Source organism: Dipodomys merriami, unplaced genomic scaffold (genome assembly GCF_024711535.1).
Source record: "Dipodomys merriami isolate MVZ:Mamm:240054 unplaced genomic scaffold, mDipMer1.0.p SCAF_21, whole genome shotgun sequence".
In the NCBI taxonomy this organism is placed as follows: domain Eukaryota; kingdom Metazoa; phylum Chordata; class Mammalia; order Rodentia; family Heteromyidae; genus Dipodomys; species Dipodomys merriami.
The window spans coordinates 10,013,868-10,033,603 of record NW_027203493.1 but is presented as its reverse complement, the minus strand read 5'-3'; the positions used below and the strand labels follow the sequence as shown (position 1 = coordinate 10,033,603).

Below are 19,736 nucleotides of genomic sequence, written 5' to 3'. Positions count from 1 at the left end.
CCTGTAATCCTAGGTAGACAGGGTGAAATCTAACAATTGGGGTTCAAAGCCAGCCTAAACAGGAAAGTCTGAGAGTCTTATCTCCATTTAACCACCAAAAAAACTGCAAGTGGAGCTGTGGCTCAAGTGATAGAGTACTATCCTTGAGCACAAAAACTCAGGGATGACACCTAGATGCTGAGTTCCAGCACCAGGACCTGCTCAAAAAATTTTTTTTAAATTTAATTTAATTTTATTTATGAACATACTGTACAGAGGAGTTACAATTACATGGGCAGGATAATGCGTACATTTCTTACCAAGCATTGCAGCCTCCTCCTTTGTTTACCCTTCACATCCCTTCCCAGCCTCCCCCCTCCCCCCCAATCCCAATCCCAATCCCAATCCTTCTCCTTCCCCCCCTCCCCCCCCCACCGACATTGTAAAGCTCGTTTTGGACATGACAACTTGTACTTCTCATTGTTGCAACAGGTCCACCTGTATCCTTAAACAACTGGTTTTTCCCCATCTCCTCCACAAGTTATACTGACATCAAATATAGTGAAAGCAGGGGTTATACTGTGGGGGAGGGACATACAAAGCAACAAAGAGATAATCTTATAAATGCGTTAGAAACTCAACATTTTTAAAATTACAGATAGATTTATATCTATCTATAGGGATATAGACATTTATATATTTTTATATTTATATTATATTTTATATATTTATATTATATATTTATTTATATATTTATATATGGTTATTTAAATGTATATATTATATATTTTTATATATAGATTTGTACCTATAGGGATATAAATAGATATAAATATATCTAGGTAGATATATAAGTGTATCTATCTATATATTTATACAAATTTATAGATGCTATAAAGATCTATATAGTATATATAATATATATACTATATAGTATATAAAAAGTATATATAGATCTATATATGTAGATCTATATAAGTATATGTAGATAATTATCTATATCCCTATATCCCTAGATAGATAGATAGATAGATAGATAGATAGATAGATAGATAGATAGATAGATAGATAGATCGATCTCTATAACTCTACCCTATATCCTTATATATAGATCTATCTGTCTAGGGGTATATGTGTGTGTGTGTAGGTAGATCAATAGATAGGTATAGGTATATATCTATATCTAAATAGATATATAGATATAGGTATATATTAATTTACCTTCAACTAATTCAGGATAAATCTAAAAACTAAAACATTCACTCTTATAACCCTACTACAGTATTCACAGAAAGGAATTTTAACTTGGCATAGTACTACTAATGTAATGTTGAGCCCATTTACAAGTTTCCTAGTTGTTCAGTAATGTCCTTTATAACTTCCTTTTTTTCAATTAACAATTTTGGATTGCATTTGTTGTCATGCATATCTCTTAGTTTCCTTAACCTAGAAGGTTTCTTTATATCTTTTATTACAGTGAGCATCTCCTCAACTCCTTCTTCACCCTTTCCCCTTTCTCCTATTGTGGTGCTGAGATCATCCAATCCAGGTCCTTATGCATGCAAGAGAATGTCCTACCATTGAGCTATACCCTCCTCCCCCTATAACGGCAACACTTTTGCAAACCCCAAGCCAGTTGTTTTGCAGACAAACTTGTATTTGATTGTTTCTTCATTTAATGAGGATAAACTTTTTTTTGTATAAATGCTATTTACCCTTCTGAGTCCATCTTATCAAGAGGCTTTTAAAGTCCATTTGTTTCATTATTGATTATGCTAATGTAAACAATTTATTAAGATATGATCTACCATAAGTCTCCATTATAAAAGGTCTTTAGTAAGGAATATGTGTGATGAAACTTTGAGACTGTAAATAACCCAGCCATCTTTTATCCAATGATTTTAAGAGTCATTGCCTAGATTAATTATTATCATAGTTTTAAAAATGGTGAATTTTTCTAATGATATCTTTTATTCTATACTCGTTAGATTTTTTTCTATAAATAAGAGTTTTTATCTGTCCCTTTCTCCCTTGTTAATTTTTTTAAAGAATTAATATGGCCTAATGGATTCTTTGGAGGTTTTATAGTAGATTAATCAAGCAAATTACTAGGCTTTGTTATTTTTATAAAAGATGATTTTCCATAGCTTCATTTGCAATGCCACTCATTACTTAATATGAGCTGACTTTAGGATTTAAAACTGCAATATTAGCTCACTAAATCACTTACAGTTCGTAGCACTCAACGTATTGCTCATTTATAAATTGTCTTGCAAGTTTCACTAAGAAGTTTTGTGCATGTTAGTGTGTTTTTCTCTACTTCTGTATTTACAGTCTTTAGTAGGAAGTACATATATACACTCAATCTTTTTCATTCTTTATAAAACTTATATACATTGTTGGTGATGTAGGTAGAAGATGCTCCTAGGAAATGTTTACTAATTTATTACTTAATTGCTTTAGTTTGCCTTGGTTGTTCACAATTATAATGCCCAAAGAAAAGCTTTAAAATGGATTATATTTTTAGGAATTACTTACAGTTTATCTTCATTTTTTTCTTTCCCAGTCCTCTCATCTTTGTTTTATGCATCCAGTCTATACCGAAAACTCTCAAAGATAAGTTTTAAATTTTACTAATAGTAGACACCTAACATTTAAAAGCCCCAAACAATATAGACCAGTTGAAAATGAAAAGTAAAAGTCACCATCCTTCTTAAACCCTTTGAGTGTATGTTCTTGATTAGAGAAATAAATCTTTGGAGCATTCTTTCTGTGAAAAACTTCATTTTGGATCATCTATTCATTAGACTTGGATTTATTATTTAATTTTAATTATCACCTGATCAGATTTTCTTCACAAAGAATCTATCTAATTTGTATTTAAAATTAAATGCACCAGTGTGACTGATATTATTTTGATTGTTTCAGTTAGCAAAGCGTGGAATGAAGATTGTCTTAATCAGCAGATCACAGGATAAACTGAACCAAGTTTCCAGTGATATAAGTAAGTTCTCAATGTCCCATGGTTGATTACAAATGGAATATGGCTAATCTAACTCCAATGTTTTTAAGCAGATATTTAGCTTTGACATATTTGAGAAAACTTTTCAGAAAACTTTTTCAAACTGTTAATTATATGTTTTAAAGATGGACTATTTTTCAAATACACAAACGTAAACAGACATACATTTCTTTTGATGGTACTGATCAGGGCTTCACTTGTGCTTTAAGCAGTGTAGTTTTACTGAAGGGTGAATTTGAATAATGAGTCTTAGATAATGGAGAGATAGGAGGTAAACTAACATACTTCCAGTGACTGTACTGCTTCATGTTTACTACTTATAGTCATATCTGATAATTCCTAAAGAGATACAAGTATGTATGTATATAAATTTGTTCTTTGCCAGTACTGAGACTTGAACTCATGGGTCTTGCATTCATGTGGCTTGCTTAATTGGCTGATAGTCTACCACTTGAGCCATGCTTCCAACCTAGCTGGCTTCTTACTGGTTAGTTGGAAATGGGAACTGACAGACTTTTCTGCCCTGGCTGGCTTTGGACCATGATCCTCCAGTTTTAAGCCATCTGATTATATGTGTGAATCACCAGTGCCTGGATTTGGAAATTCATTCTTAAGAAAAGCAACCAGTAGTTGCTAGAAGTAAACGTTCATAGACAGAAAACAGATGCTTTTGATGAAATGGAATGTTGAATTTTGAAATTCTGTGATGTGAATGAATATACCCTTTCTTCAATATAGAAAGAAGAAAAACTACTGACATGCTTTAGTAAGTACTCCAGCCCATATGAAATTTGCTCAATGAGTCAGAAGACATGCTTTAGTGATACTTGAAAATTTGGTTAACTTGTGATGTGAAACCTGCTGGAAGAAATATGATTGTGGAGAAAGCCAGGATCTTGTTCAAACATGTTTGTGAGGGAACAGATGGTAAAGGGACTGAATTGACCTTTATTAAAAGGAATTCTTTTTCCTTTTAATGTTGAAAGTTCTGAAAAAACAACTTTTCTGCAAATAATGTGAATTTAATAGGAGACTTATAAGTTAGGACACGTTTTTAAATGAGATATGAATCATCGCTTTAGGAGGATAATGTTTTCATAAACATAAACCAAGGTTTAATATTGACAAAAACAGACCAGTCTACTTTTTTTCCGGTTATGCCTTAAGCACGTATATTGAGTGCCTTTGTACAAGGTACTTTGCTAGTCAGTTGAGATATAATGGTGAGCAAGTTGTATACATTCCCTGCTGTTATAGAATGTATATTCTAGTGGGGTGAAGAAAAATGAGTAGGAAAAAACCCTTAAAAAATTACATCAAAACAAAGAAGCCAATGATTATGAAAACAAAGCGCTTGCAAGAGAACAATAGCGATATTCTTATTTTGTGGCAGTATGGCAAATTCTGAGAGTTATAGGGTAAAAAAGAGGCCAAAATAATAACTTGTTGCGCTATACTATCACTCTTTACAGAAAGTGTCCTGGGCTTTCTTTTGAATGTGGAGGAATTGTGTTTGCTTAAGACATACATGATATATGTATTATAGAATTCTCATTTCCTTAGCCTTTGGATCTTTGCCTTTACCTTATGGGGTGAGGGAGGGGGGAGGAGGAGAGGTTGTATCCTCTAAGTCTTATTATATGCTGACTGTCATGGAGCCCCAGTTTTACTCTACAATGAAGTTTACTATTCAAGACACTCTAGCAATGACTAAGTATAAAATTGGGTATTACAATGTTTTCGTTGGTCTAGTACTCATACAATCCATTTCCACACATTCTTACTACCAAAAAAAGTAACAGAATTTTTGCCAGGTGCTGGTGGCTCACACCTGTAATCCTAGCTATTCAGGAGGCTGAGATCTGAGGATTGAAGTTCAATGCCAGCCCAGGCAGGAAAAGTCCATGAGACTCTTATCTCCAATAAGCCATCAGAAAACCAGAAGTGACTCTGTGGCTCAAGTGGTAGAGTGCTCACCTTGAGCTAAAGAGCTGAGGGACAGTGCCCAGGCCCAGAGATCAAGCCCCATGACTGACAAAAGAAAAAGAAAGTAACAGTATTTATTTGCTATGGCTTTTGTGTATCGGGTATTAGCCTATGGGTCAGACTGCTCTTATTCTCCAGATAATGCTGTGATCTAGCCTTGTCATGGATGGCAATTAGGGGATGTTGGGTCATGAGGAAAGGTGTAACTGTTGCCCCAAATCCACTATTTTGGTAGCTTTATTACAGGACTACAAGCATGGAATACTAATGTCAGGGTCATAAAAAGTAAATCCTGTGTATTTGTACTATGAGGGGAACTTCAGATAGTTTGGAGTTCAAGATTCTCAGCAGTATCAGAGTTTACCCTGACCCCTCACCCCAAATCTGAGGTCTCATTCACTCTCAGTTAGGACTTGCACTTTCCCACAGGAGACGTGGGGAGTCCTGAAATTTATTTTCCATTGTAATTCTGTAACTGGTACATTTAAAACACCATCAGCAAGGTGAGCTCTGTGGCTATAACTCATAAAAGTTTTTTTTTTAATTTTTTTTTTATTGGCGCTACCATAGAAGTCTTATGTTCTGCTCATGGTAACTGTGAATTGAAAAGTTGAATAAATTAATCCTGACATTTTCTTGCTGTAAATCCTCCAGTGTATTGAGAGGGAGCCATAGTGTGCCATGGTCTTTGTAACCTTCATTCATGCCAAACTCAAATGTAGCAGCCACTTGGTCCTGTAAAGGCACCTTTTCAAATATTTCATTATAATCAGCAATCAGGATTACTTTGGTTAGTTGTAATAGTATTTACTACATTATCAATTACCATCCTCCTATTTCCCAGTAGGAAGAAGTTTAGCATTATGATAAGCCCAAGGATTAAGTCAAGCAATAAACCATAGTCCTTTGAAGTTTCTTCTTGGGATTCTACTCTAGTTAGTAAATTCTCTGTCAGATTCCAGCCAATCATTATAAGTCACTCAAGTTAGTTTAACAAGGATCTCTTGTCATCTGGCCCAGCACATTAACACTTTAGTGGGTTAATTTCATCCCTCCTGCACTGCTGTCTGACAGAAAGAAGGAAAGAGGACAGAAGGACATTGAAGAATTGATCTGCCAACCTAAGAAACGTAGGAGTCCTCTTTTGCTCTTCTAGCCTTCTAACTGTCCTGTTACCATGCACACCTAGATATTTTATACCATTATAAACAATTCCTTTTGAATACAAAGGGCAGCCTACCTTATCATAGCCAAAGTTCTACAGAAAAGATTTTTAAAGGATTATTTATAGCTTAGCAGAGAACTACATGCTTTACCAACAACAGATAAATATTTCACCAAGATTAATTGCTTTGATGGAATTACAGTTCTTGTTACCTGTGGAGTTAAGACAAGTTTAAAGTCATCAAGTAGAATAAACTTATTTTATTATCATTGTCAGCCAGGAGTATTTATATATCAAGTATTATTGCCAATTTTTTAGTTTATTGAAGAAAAAAAGCCCTAGCTAATTTATTTATTTATTTATTTTGGTCAGTCATGGGGCTTGAACTCTGGGCCTAAGCACTATTCCTAAGCTCTTCAGCTCAAGGCTAGCACTCTACCACTTGAGCCACAATGTCACTTCCAGTTTTCTGGTGGTTTATTGTAGATAAGAGTCTCACAGCCTTTCTTGCCTGGGCTGGCTTTGAACTGTAATCCTCAGATCTCAGCCTCCTGAGTAGCTAGGATTACAGGCATGAACTACTGGTGCCTGGCTTCTAGCTAATGTTTTTTTTTTTTGTCGGTTGTGGGGCCTGAACTCTGGGCCTGGGCGTGTCCCTCAGGTCTTCAGCTGTAGACTAAGCACTCTACCTCTTGAGCCTCAGCCCCACTTCCGGCTTTTTCTGCTTATATGGTGCTGAGGAATTGAACCCAGGGCCTCATGCATGCAAGGCAAGCGCTCTACCACTGAGCCACCTTCCCAGCCCATCTAGCTAATTTTTTAATGTTGAGCTGGGCTTTTATTTACAATAAAGTACATTACAAAAGAGACTATCTTATAGAACAACCAGTTTGCTCACAGAATTTAGATATTTATAATTAATATAGCAGTCATAAAATCCTGATTGAATGCACTTTAATTAGCTTTGATTTAAAACAAACCATGATATTTCTCCTTTTTTTTCTGTAACTTATTTCAAGGCAAACAGCTTTCGGATGGTCCTATAACTATATGTCTTCTCTTGAAATGCAAAGCTTTTCGAAATGTAAATCTTCTAGGTCTGTAGTCAACAAATGAATAGGATAAGTAAAAAATGTCCATTTCACTTTTTCAGTCCTAATTTGTGATCAAAGCTGTCCGCTAAGATGCAGATTTGACAAAATAAATTTATTCCACAATTTGCTATTGCAGAAATAGTGTTGGTAATATGATATACCCTGTTACATAAAGAGCTTTTTGTTTTATGTTTAATGAAACAAGAACACACATTATGTTATGAATTAATTTGAATATATCACTTATATAATATATCACTTATATAATTCCAGAAATACTTTTTTTTTTTTGGTCAGTTATGGGGCTTAAGCTCAGGACCTGGGTGCTATCTCTGGGCTCTTTTGCTCAAGGCTAGTGCCACAATGTTTTCTGGTGGTTAATTAGAGATAAGAGTCTCACAGAGTTTCCTGCCTTGGCTGGCTTTGAACTGCAATCCTCAGATCTCAGCTTGTTCAATAGCTAAGATTACAAACATGAGCTACAGAAATACCTTTATTACTCTTAGAAATTTTATATTTCAAGACCATACTAAAGCTACCAACACAACTATGTTTATTGCAGCATTATTTACCGTAGCTAAGATATGGAACCAACCCAGATGCCCCTCAGTAGATGAATGGATCAAGAAAATGTGGTATATATACACAATGAAATTTATGCCTCCATCAAAAATAATGACATTGCCCCATTTGTAAGAAAATGGAAAGACTTGGAAAAAATTATATTAAGTGAAGTAAGCCAGGCCCAAAGAAACATAGGTCCCATGGTTTCCCTTATTTGCAATTACTAGTATATGTCTTGAGATGAGCAGAAACGGTCAGATAAGTTGATGTTAGGCAAAATGAACCCCAAGATAAGGATTCAAATGTTTTTTCTTTCTTGCGATTGTTTCTAACATATTTATAAGATGATTTCTTCATTGCTTTGTATGACCCTTCCCCACGGTATAACCCCTGTTTTCACTGTATTTGATGTTGGTATAGTTTGTGGAGGGGAAGGGAAAAACCAAATTTTTTAAATAGGCATACAGGTGGACACATTGCAACAATGAGATGTACATTCAAGACGTTATGTCGAAAAACAAACTTTACAATTTTGGCGGGGGGAGAGGGGATAGGAAGGAATGGGAAGGGGAAACTAAAGGAGGAGGCAACAATGCTTGATAAGAAATGTACTCATTAGGGGCTGAGAAGGTGGCTTGCCTTGCATGCATGAGGCCCTGGGTTCGATTCCTCAGCACCACATAAACAGGAAAAGCTGAAAGTGGCACTGTGGCTCAAGTGGTAGATGTTGGCCTTGAGCTGAAGAGCTGAGGGACAGCTCCCAGGCTGAGTTCAGACCCCATGACTGGCAAAAAAAAAAAAAGAAAGAAAGAAATGTACTCATTACCTTGCCCGTGTAATTGTAACAACTCTATTCGGTATTTTCACAATAAAAAAATACATATATACATATAGATATAAAAAAGAATTTTTATATTTCCAAGTTAGGAAGTAAAATCCAACCTGTTCATGTCTACTGTAATACTTAAAACTGTGGAGCTATCTTTCACCCTCCAGTGTTTGTCAATGTTACAGGCTTCAAGAAAATGATGCTCTTTCTGTCTATAATGAAACTTTACAAGCCATAGGCACATGATAGTTTATGAGAAGGTTTTGAAGCATTGTTTCAACATATTGGAGTGAAATTTCTTTACTAGTGGGATTGTCATTCCTAATTGAATGAGATTTACTATTAAATGAAGTATTTCTGCATGGTCATGGTTACAAATTTATCTCATTGTAGCTTGGTAAAGAGTAATACTCCTCCCCCTCCCCCCTCCCCCCCAGTACTGAGGTTTGAATTTATAGCCACATGCTTTTCACTCATATTGTTGGGGCTGGTGCTCTATCACTTGAGCTATACCTCCAGTTTGAGAGAGATTCTTATTGAACCAATGCAAATATATTACATTGCCATGTAAAGTAAAAGGACTGAATAAAGACATATAATATTTGGCCATTGTTTAGTTTGTAGACCAGGCTAACCAATATATATGTATTATATTTTCTACATTTCTGTATTTTTCTCTTTCTATATTTTCTTTAAGTCTATCTGTTGATTTTCTAGGTTAGTTACCAGTCATAACAAACTACTCCAAATTTAGTGAGGTCAAGCAATAACCATTTTATATGCTTCAAGCATGGGAAGAAGCAAATCCTTTACTATGAAGGTACATTCCCAGCCCCTCTTGACAGAGGTGTCGCATGGAAACTTTGACAAAGAACATGTAGAAAGGGAGATTCTGTTAGACAGTGTAATCTTTGTTTTTGTTAGGAAAATACAGGCTGCTACAATTACAAACTATATAATGATTTCCCAGAGAGTATTCTTGCTGAATTATGAGGGATCAGGAGGACAGAACACTATTCAAAGAGTGTTCATTTCAATTTGTTCAAGTCACTCAGTCACAATGAAAAAGAAAAGATTGATTCCTCAAAGTAATTTCTCTCATCATTTCCATTCAGTTTTGTACAATTCTTGTTCCACTGGTTAGTAGCATGCTTTTAACAAACTATTTCATTTTAGAATAGAATCTTGTGTAAATACTATGTTTCCTAGTACCATGGCTATCTGTTCTTGGTGGCAATGTTGGGTAACCCAACATTAACCCATATAGTTAATTTGCTGTGTCATCAATAAGAGTCAAGAGTACTGATTTATCCTGTGTTGAAGCCATTAGTCTTTAAATGCTTTTTCCTAAGGACACTGTTTTCTGACCAGTGGTGGGTGACTAGGGACTTCAGGTAAGTTTGAAGGAAAAGTATGACCCACCTATGAAAATCCTGGTGGCTAATTAATTGTAATGATGAGCAATGTCAGAGTGGAATCCCCAACTGAGGTTTAATATAGAGCTAATTAATAAGATTTAGTCAGTGATTTTCCTGAGGGCATGCCTCTTTCTGTGGACACTAAAGGCATTGGTAGATCTCTAGGCACATCCACCCACAAAGTGTGTTTTTTTCAAGTGCCACCATTAAACAAACATACTTTATTTTTCAAAAACATTCTTAGGCCAGACACCAGCAGTGGCTTACACCTATTATCCTAGCTACACAGGAGGTAGAAATCTGAAGATCATGAGTCAAAAACAGCCTGGGCATGAAAGCTCATGAGACTTTTATCTCCAATTAACTACCAAAAAAACCAGAAGTAGAGTTGTGGCTCAAGTGGCAGAGCACTAGCCTTGAGCTCAAGAAGCTCAGAGACAGAGTTCAGGCCCCATGACCAGCATATGCATGTGCACATGCGCCCATGTGCACACACACACACACACACACACACACACACACACACACACACACACACACACACATACATACACACAAATCTTGGGAATCATTTTTGTTTCTAGGTATGCCAGTCTTTGTACAGAATCATAAATTCTGTCCATCCTAGTGTTTGATCATATTCTGTTAGACCTTGCCTATATATAACTGACCAGGATGTTGGACTTTTCATACTTTTTAATATTTTGGGCTGATTAACAGAGCAGCTCTTCTAAGAGAGTTTAAATAATTAAAGCTATGGAGAGTATTACTAGATATATCTATATTATCCCTAATAACCTCTTGCTCAATAGAGCCACTATCTGGAAGGTACCAAATATTGGCTGTAAAATAACTTTAACAGCCTATTATTAATTTGAGGTCTAGATTTGTGAAGACAGAATCATAAAAAGTTGCTAAGAGACAAGTCGTTATATCAAAATGTAACTTATATGTGTCCAAGTCAGGAAATGATGAATTGTCTTGATTTAGAGTGAGAGTAATTAGCATAAAGCATAGCTGCAAGAAACAGTAAATGTTGGGAACTCTAACTGCTTCCAAAATGAGAAAATTTTGTTTAAAACATCATTCAACAACATGATAAAAGTCAACACAACAGCCCAAAAAAGTGAACAGTTTCTCAGGAGTGAGTGTTCTGGGGATGTGAGAAACCTTTGCTAACCAAGCTGGATATAGAAGGGACAAAATAATTTTTTTATGTCCTCAAAGATCCATTTTCTCCTCAACATCTGGTACACTGTTCAATTCATAAGCTTTCTTTGTTGGTTTTAATGTTTTACATACCTATTTACTCGTGCATTAAGATGACAAGTTAATGCTTTCAACTTTAAAACACATTAACTTTACGCACATTGAATTTGCCATCTGAAATGTCTTGTTGGTGCTAGAATTTGAATTTGGCCTTGTTAGACTAGCTTTCTATTACTTGAACCGTGCTTTTTGGTAGGTAGTTTTAGGGTCTTCCTTCCTACGTAGTCATTCGCTTGGATCTCAATCCACCTATTTTAGGCCTTCTGTCATTCTTGAGCTCAGAGGTGGAGTCTTATGGATTTTTCTGCCCTGGCAGGCCTGCAACTGAAAATTCCCTTTTACATTTATGTATCATTATCATTGTCATCAATCATCATCATCATCATCATCATCATCATCATCATCATCATCATCATCATCATCGTTTTTAGATATGTATTCCACAAATGAGTGAGAAGAGGAAGCATTGGCTTTTGACTTAAGCTTATCTTGTGTAACATGATGCTCTCTAGTTCTGCCTATTTTCCTGCAAGTGACATAATTTTGTTTCTATTTATGACTTAAGTAATGTTTCATGGAATGTGTGTATGTATGTATATACACACATATGTATGCATATATGTATATAAAATTAGCTTTATCCATTCATCATTTGGACATATTGGCTGAATCCATAATTTGACTATTTTAAACAGAGGTGTAATAAACATAGTTGTTTCATACCATATGCTGATTTGCAATTCTTCAGATATATGTCCAAGAGTCATAGCTTTCTGATGAATCTCCATACTGATTTGTATAGTAGTTGCATTAGTTTGCATTCAAGAGTGTGTGAGGATTTATTCCTCCCACATTGTCTCCAGCATTGTTACTGTTTATTTTCTTAATAGATGCCAATTTGAGTGGAATGAGATAGAATTTTTATGTCATTTGGTTTTGCATTTCCTTTTTTGTTGTTGGTGGTGGTTATGGTCCTGAATTCAGTCCCCTGGAGCTGTCCCTGAGCTTTTTTTGCTCAAGGTTAGCACTCTACCATTTTGAGCCACAGCACTGCTACCAGTTTTCTGGTGGTTATTTGGAGATAAGATTCTTACTTTCCTACCCAGTCTGGCTTCAAACTGTGGTCCTCAGATCTCAGCCTCCTAAATAAATGAGATTACAGGTGTGAGTCACCAAGCCTGCCTTGCATTTTCTTTATGGATAGGGATAATGAAGATTTTATCATGTATTTGTTGTGAGAACTGTCTGTTCAATTCATTTGCCCATGTTTTAACTATGTTAATTCTTTGCTATTTAGCTTTTTGAGATCTTTATATATTTTGGATATTAATCCTCCATTGACTAACTGGGTTGTTTTTGATTCTGGAGTTGTTTCTTTTGCTATGCCGAAACTTTTAATTTGATGTGGTCCCTATTCAGAAAATACTTACTTACTTATATTGTCCAGAGTTTTCCCTATTAGTTCTTGTAGTAGTATCAAGGTTTTAGATATTACATTACGATCTTTGATCCAGTTAAGAGTTCTTTTTTTTTTTTTTAATGGGTTGTGGGGCTTGAACTCTGGGCCTAGGCACTGTTTTTCAGCTCTTCAACTCAAGGAAAGCACTCAACCACTTGAGCTACAGTGCTACTTCCAGTTTTCTGGTAGTTTATTGGAGGAAGGGCCCTGGCTGTCTTTGAACCTTGGTCTCAGCCTCTTGAGTAGCTAGGATTACAGGCATAAGCCCCACTTCTTTCTTAAAAGTTTTTATAGTTTTCATTGTAGAAGTGTTCTACCACCTTAGTTTATACTACTTGTTTTCTGGCAAAAGAAATGGTTTTTCTGATTTCTTTCTCAGCTATCAATTTTTGTATATTGGTTTTATAGTCTACTATCTTGCCAAAAGTATTATTAGATCCAAGGATTTGTTTTGGTGGTTTCTTGAGGGTCTTTTAAGCATAGAATCATGCCATCTGCCATTGGGATAATTTTGACTTCTTCCTTCCCCATTTGTGGCTATTGTATTACTTTCTCCTACCTTATTGCTTTAAGTTGAAATTCTAACCAGGATTCATATGGAGTAAGACTGAACTTTCTCTCACCCTTCTTTTCTTTAGAGGAAATGATCTGAGTCTTTGCCCATATAACAAAAAGGTGGCTGTAGGTTTATCATATATAAACTTTAACTCTGTATAGGTTTTTTTTTTCAACTTCTAGTTCTTCAGTTTTTATAAGAGGATGTTGAAATTTATCAAAGGCTTTTTCTGCTTCAATTAAAATATTGTGTGATTTTAATTTTTATTCTTGATTTTGTTTATATTCTATATTACATTGATTTGTACATATTGAACCATCCTTGCATTCCTGGAAGGAAAAGTTGATTATGGTGTATCAACTCTTTAATGTGTTGTGGAATTCCATTTTGAAGTATTTTATTTAGAAATTTTTTCATCTGTGTTCATTAAAAAGATATGTCTATAATTGTCTTTGATGTTGTATCCTCTTTTATCCTCTTTTAGTTTTAGAATTAATATAATACTGGCTTCATACAATGAGTTTGGCAGTGTGTCTTTCCTTTTTCATAGAAAAGTTTGAGTGTTGGTATTAGCTGGTAGAATTAGTCTGGTAGAATTTAGCAGTGTATCCATCACAGTCATGAGCCTTTCTTTGTTGGCAGACTATTACTGATTCAATCTCATTGTTACAGATCTATTTAAGTGGTTTATATCTTCTTGCCTCAATTTAGGTAGGTTAACTGCATCTAGAAATATATCTGCTTCTAGATTTTCCAGTTTATTACATATAAGTTTTCAAAGCATTCTTTCATGACCTACTGAATATTACTGGTATTAATATTATCTATTTTTCATCTATAATTTTATTAATTTGGGTATATCCCTTTTATTACTAAGGGTTTATTAGTCATTATCTTTTCAAAGTAACAACTTTTTATTTCTTTTTTTCTTTGTATAATTTGTAGTCTCCATTATTATTAAATTCTTACCGTAATTTTTATTTGGGTTTGACTTGTTCTTGTTTCTCTTGAGGTTCATCATTGGGATATTGTTAGAGATTTCTAATTTTTTTTAATGTAGGCATTCATAGCTATAAACTCTCCTAGTATCTATCTTTGTTATATCCTAGATACTATGGTATATAGTATTTTCATTTTCATTAGACTCTAGGAACTTTTGGATTTTCCTTTTTATTTCTTCAAGTGGCCACTGATCCATTCAATAATATGTTGTTTAGTTTTTATTTTCTTAGTTGTTTTGCTGTTCTATTCTAGTTTAATTCCATTGTGGTCTGATAGACTACAAGAAATTATTTCAGTTTTCTTATATTTGCTAAGAATGATTTATGTCCTCAACTATACTTTCTTTTGGAGGAATTTCCATGGGCTGCTGAGAAGAATGTATATTATGTAGCTGCTAGATAGAATACTTTGTGGATGTTTATTAAATCCATTTGATCTTTAGTGTCAAATTGATTCTGAGATTTGTTTGAAGTTGGGTGCATTGACATTGTGTACATAGATGTTCAAATTACTATTTCTTCTTGGTGGATTGTTAATATCAAGAGTTATCTCTTGACTTTGACTGAAAACACTGTATTTTTTGTAGGGGAGCAGGGCTATTTTTTTTTATTAACCTGTAATTTAAACTTACTTGTATGAGGTATGTTTTATTATGACATTTCCATACATGCAAACAGTGTCCTGATCAAACTTACCACTCTGTTACCCTCTTTTATCTCCTCCCTGATTCTAAAGCAATTTTACAGTATCCATTGTTTTATTTTTATATATGCAAATAAACTTATTCTACCACATTGAGTCTTATTTACTCATTCTCCCTCTAGTTGAGACTTTTTTGCTCTGTTTTTGTTTGGTGGTACAGGAATTTAAATATAAGGTCTTGAGTTTGCTTCACTTATTTGTTTACAGATGGTACTTTAACACCTGAGCTATGCCTCCAGTTCTGCCGTTTGCTTTTGTTGTTGTCGTCGTCGTTGTTGTTGTTGGTTTGCTGCATTTTTTGTTTCAGAGGTGCAGCTTTACAGACTTTCTTCCCAGGCAGTTTGGAACTCAGTCTTTTAGATCTTACCTTCCTGAATAGTAAGAATTACCCATGTGAACCATCTTCTTTTTGCGTCTACCCTTGTACTTTTTTTGGGGGGGGGGGTCCAGTCGTGGGTCCTGAACTCTGGGCTTGGGTGCTGTCCCTGTGCTCTTCAGCTCAAGGCACACGCTCTACCAATTGAGCCACAGTGCCACTTCCAGCTTTTTTCTTTTTGCTTATGTGGTACTGAGGAATCGAACCCAGGGCCTCATGCATGCAAGGCAAGCGCTCTATCACTGAGCCACCTTCCCAGCTCCTACCCTGTACTTTTTTTGAGTGCCAGTCCTGAAGCTTGAACTTGGAGCCTAGGCACTGTCCCTGAGCTTTTTTTTTTTTTTTCTCAAGGCTAACACTATAGCCTTTCAACTGTAGTTATACTTCTGGGTTCGCGTGGTTAATTGGAATTAAGAGTCTCATGGACTTTCCTGCCCACACTGCTTTCAAACAGTGATCCTTAGGTTTCAGCCTAAGTTGCTAGGATTTCAGGTATTAGCCAATGGCATCCAGCTTCTACCCTTTCTTTTTAAAGATACTTTTTGTGCTATAAAATCCCAGGTTGGTAGGATATTTTAAATGTTTTATTTATTTTTTGTTTATTTTCCAACCTCTCTTGGTACTTTGCTTCATTGGATTCTTTCTTTCATCTGTTTGTGACAGATCCAGCTCACCTGTCAGCTTACCTTGTTTGTTTTTCTCCTTTTGGGGATTATTGTCCTATGTCATCCATTGTTCAATGTCTGAAAATAATTGTTTCCTATTTTTTAGTTTGAGGCAAGAGAATAAACCTGGTGTACACTATACATCATGTTGGGAAGCCGATATGTCCCCCTTCTAACCTTTAAAATTATTTCACATAAATTATTTTAAAAATTTCCTCACAAAGTTTTTAATCTTTCACATAACAATAAATGTTTGGTTCACATTCGATTCTAAAGAAAAAAGGATCCTTATGCATTTGTTTGTACCCATCCTGGTATGATTTTAAAGGGTGTGGCACTTAGCAATTATTGTGTGGATGACTGCAGAGCTCTTTTGAAACTTCATTGTATTCTTAACATCGCACAGAAATGATTTTGATGTTTCATTTAGACTCTAATTTTGGCATACTTTTATATTCTAAGCTAATATGGGACCCTGTTGTAAAGCAGTCCCACTAAACAATTTCACCAAGTGTAGCTTATTTCAACTTCATTATTATTTGTTACCAATCATTTACTCAGATAGAGAACAACATCTGTAATATGGGTGGATAGTTTGTGAGAATTGTGCATACCTACCAATTAGTTGGCCCAGCCAACTAATTAGTATGTGTTGGTCTGCATCTCCAATTAGGGCAGCTGCTTGAATGTTGCTCTTCTACAGCTGACATTAGCATGTGGGTGTGCTGTGCACCATGGCCAGACACTGGCTGTACTTTTTAATTAAAATGTTTGCCTAAGTTTAGTATGGTTTCTTTAAAACAGTAAGTGGTCTTTCCATTTGGATTATTGATAGTTCAGTGACTTGTGTTTAAAAAATACCAGTTTCCCCCCCCCCCCCACTCCCACCCTTTATTTTGCCTTTGGAAATGTGGGACCAAGCTATTAGGAATTGAGGGACTACCATTTAAGTAGATGAGTGGTTTTTCTCTTCCCATTTCTAAATTGTTGATTGTTATTCTAAATGGATAATTGTAAATTGGGGTACAGCTTTCATTTATACAAGAACTTAAGGGAAGACATTTTCCTTTAAATGTTTCTAGAGGTCAGTAGTTTTGTGTAGGAATTGCTTCCTTTCTCATCATAGAAAGTACTTTGAAACTCTTATTGAGAAGAGTTACTTTAACCAGATTTTTCCATAAAATGAAATTATTATTTTTTTGCCAATTACCAGCTGTCTTGACAATCTAATTTCACCCATTGCATATGTACATACTAGTCTTATAGTAGCTACAATTATTTGGATAAATAAGTGGTAGCTTTTGTAAGGTGCATTCCAAAACTACAATATCAAAATAACAGAAGAATTTTTTTAGAGTAAAGCACAACTGTATGCTTTGCTTGTTTATTCTCACTGGATCTTTTAAAAGATGAGCATTTTTGGCTAGAAGGGAATTTTTTTAGAGGTAATCTTTTTTTTTTTAAAAAAAGATTATATACTTTAGGAATGGCTGCTAATAAAACAAATAACTAAAGAAAACTTTTTAAATAGGCTTTGATTTAAGAGACTTGCTACATTTGTGACATTTACTAAATCAGTAATGAAGTAAATATCCATAGGTGATCTCTGGGATACTGTGAAGACACTGAGATGTGGTGAGGCCATCCTAGATCACCCATAGGCAATAAAGCTGAGCTTCATTCACAGACCATCTGCCTGCAGGTCTCGTTCTCATTCCCATACTAGCAGACGTTTCTTGTGACATTTCTGAACCCCTAACTCATATTATCCTGTATGGTATTGATCTAGACTTTAAAGGCCCCTTCAGTGTGCTGTGCCCTATTTTTCCAATCTTGACTCATTAGAAAACAATGCTTTTGACTCCAGCTGAAACTACAGGTAGTATTGGGCCTCTCTATGCACTGTGCTTTTTTCTATATGCCCTGCCACATGGCTACATAGTCACACAGTTAATCTGCCCATACAAAAGTGTTATCTTTGCATTACTTCTGCTGCATATTGGAGCCCTTATTAAGTAATATATGAGTTACTTGAACATATGCACTATAGTACCATGACAGTTGATGAAACTAGATGACCAAAGACCAGAGGCCTATATCATGGATATTGTTGGACAGAGGGAAGCGTTGTGCCCCAGAATGATACAGCATGAATTTCATTATGCTACTCAGATTTTAACTGAAAGATGTACAAATCGTTAATTTCTGGAATTTTCAATTTAATATAGTCTGACCACAATTAATGATGGGCAACTGAAAACTTGTCAAATAAGATGGGGGCTAATTGGAGACTGTTGTATTGTATTTTGTGTCTTTTTTTTTTTTTTTTGGTGCCAGTCCTGGAGCTTGAACTTAGTGCCCAGATGCTGTCCCTGAGCTTTTTTGCCCAAGGCTAGTCTTCTACTACTGCTAGTAATAGCTCCACTTTTGCAATCTTTGGTATTTAATTGGAGATAAGAGTCTCACAGATTTTCCTGCTGTGGGCAGCTTCAAACAGCATCTTCAGATCTCAGCCTCCTGAGCAGCTAAGAATATAGGCATGAACCACCAGTACCTGGCTAATTTTTATAAAAGTACCCAATGAAGTCCCCATCTTCTCTTTCAGTTCTCACGTTGTTCATTTTACAAGGATCTTCTACTCCATGTTTGTCTATATGCCTAGCTTTTTGGCCTCCTCCTCAGAAGATGTGTGTGCTTCCCTTAAAACCAGCCTTCTGTTGTCTCCATCCCCAGTCCCTTCCCTGGTTCCTTAGGAACTTGTTTCTAAAGCAGGTTCATGTAGGAAAGTCTATGTCCCAAGCAGGTACATGTAGGAAAGTTTTGTTTAATCTACTTTTTGTTTTGAAAATCTGGATATTTTATCACATAAATCTTAATTTATATCTCCTTTTGAAAATTCAAAGAATCTATTAATCATGCGCCCAGCATTCCTATATGTCAACAGTCAACTGAAAGTTGATCCAGTTGTCTTTTAGATGGGACTTTAAAGGACATAGCAGTTCTCCTCACTCACACAGTGTGCTTTGACTTGCACCTACTTAGTTAACCAAACCAGCACCGAAGATATTGGAGTAAGGACCCTCCTTTTATCTGAGGTGCAGCATAGGGTGAGGGAAATTGACTATTTGCAATGCAATGTAGAGTATTTTAAGGGCATGCAGGACATTTTATCTGATTGGTTTGCCTTATTTTCAATGAAATATGTTTCATCTACTATGGTATGTTTATATAATATTCTCTGTTACCTATAAATGTTTGATGTTAAATTCATATTTTTACATATAGCTATAGATTTTTCTACTTCATGAATATTACAAACTATAGTTATCTGTTCTAAGTAATCTATTTACTATATTGCTGGACATTTGAGTTGCTTCCAGCTTCAGGCTATTAATAGTAATGTTACCATACACACACACACACATATAGGTAGGTGTGTGTGTGTGTGTGTGTGTGTGTGTATGTGTGTGTGTGTGTGTGTATCTTATCTATATATATGGGCATATCTATACATTCAATTTGGTTGGACATCTACCTAGGAATGTAGTTGTTTTTTGAATTGTACTGACAGTCTCTTTTAGTTTCTTTGGTAAATAGGAATCAATGCAGTACTTAAAATCATTCTGCAATATAGTAACAAACCAAAGCCA

At 35.3% G+C, this 19,736-nt stretch overlaps 1 protein-coding gene across 1 annotated transcript in view; it reads left to right on the top strand.

Moving 5' to 3' along the window:
- Positions 1-19,736, top strand: part of Hsd17b12 (hydroxysteroid 17-beta dehydrogenase 12) — a 123,725-nt gene that overhangs the window by 42,496 nt on the left and 61,493 nt on the right. Inside the window, exon 3 of the mRNA XM_070032545.1 lies at positions 2,908-2,983. Coding sequence (XP_069888646.1) covers positions 2,908-2,983 — 76 coding nt within the window. The remainder of the gene's footprint in view (positions 1-2,907; positions 2,984-19,736) is intronic.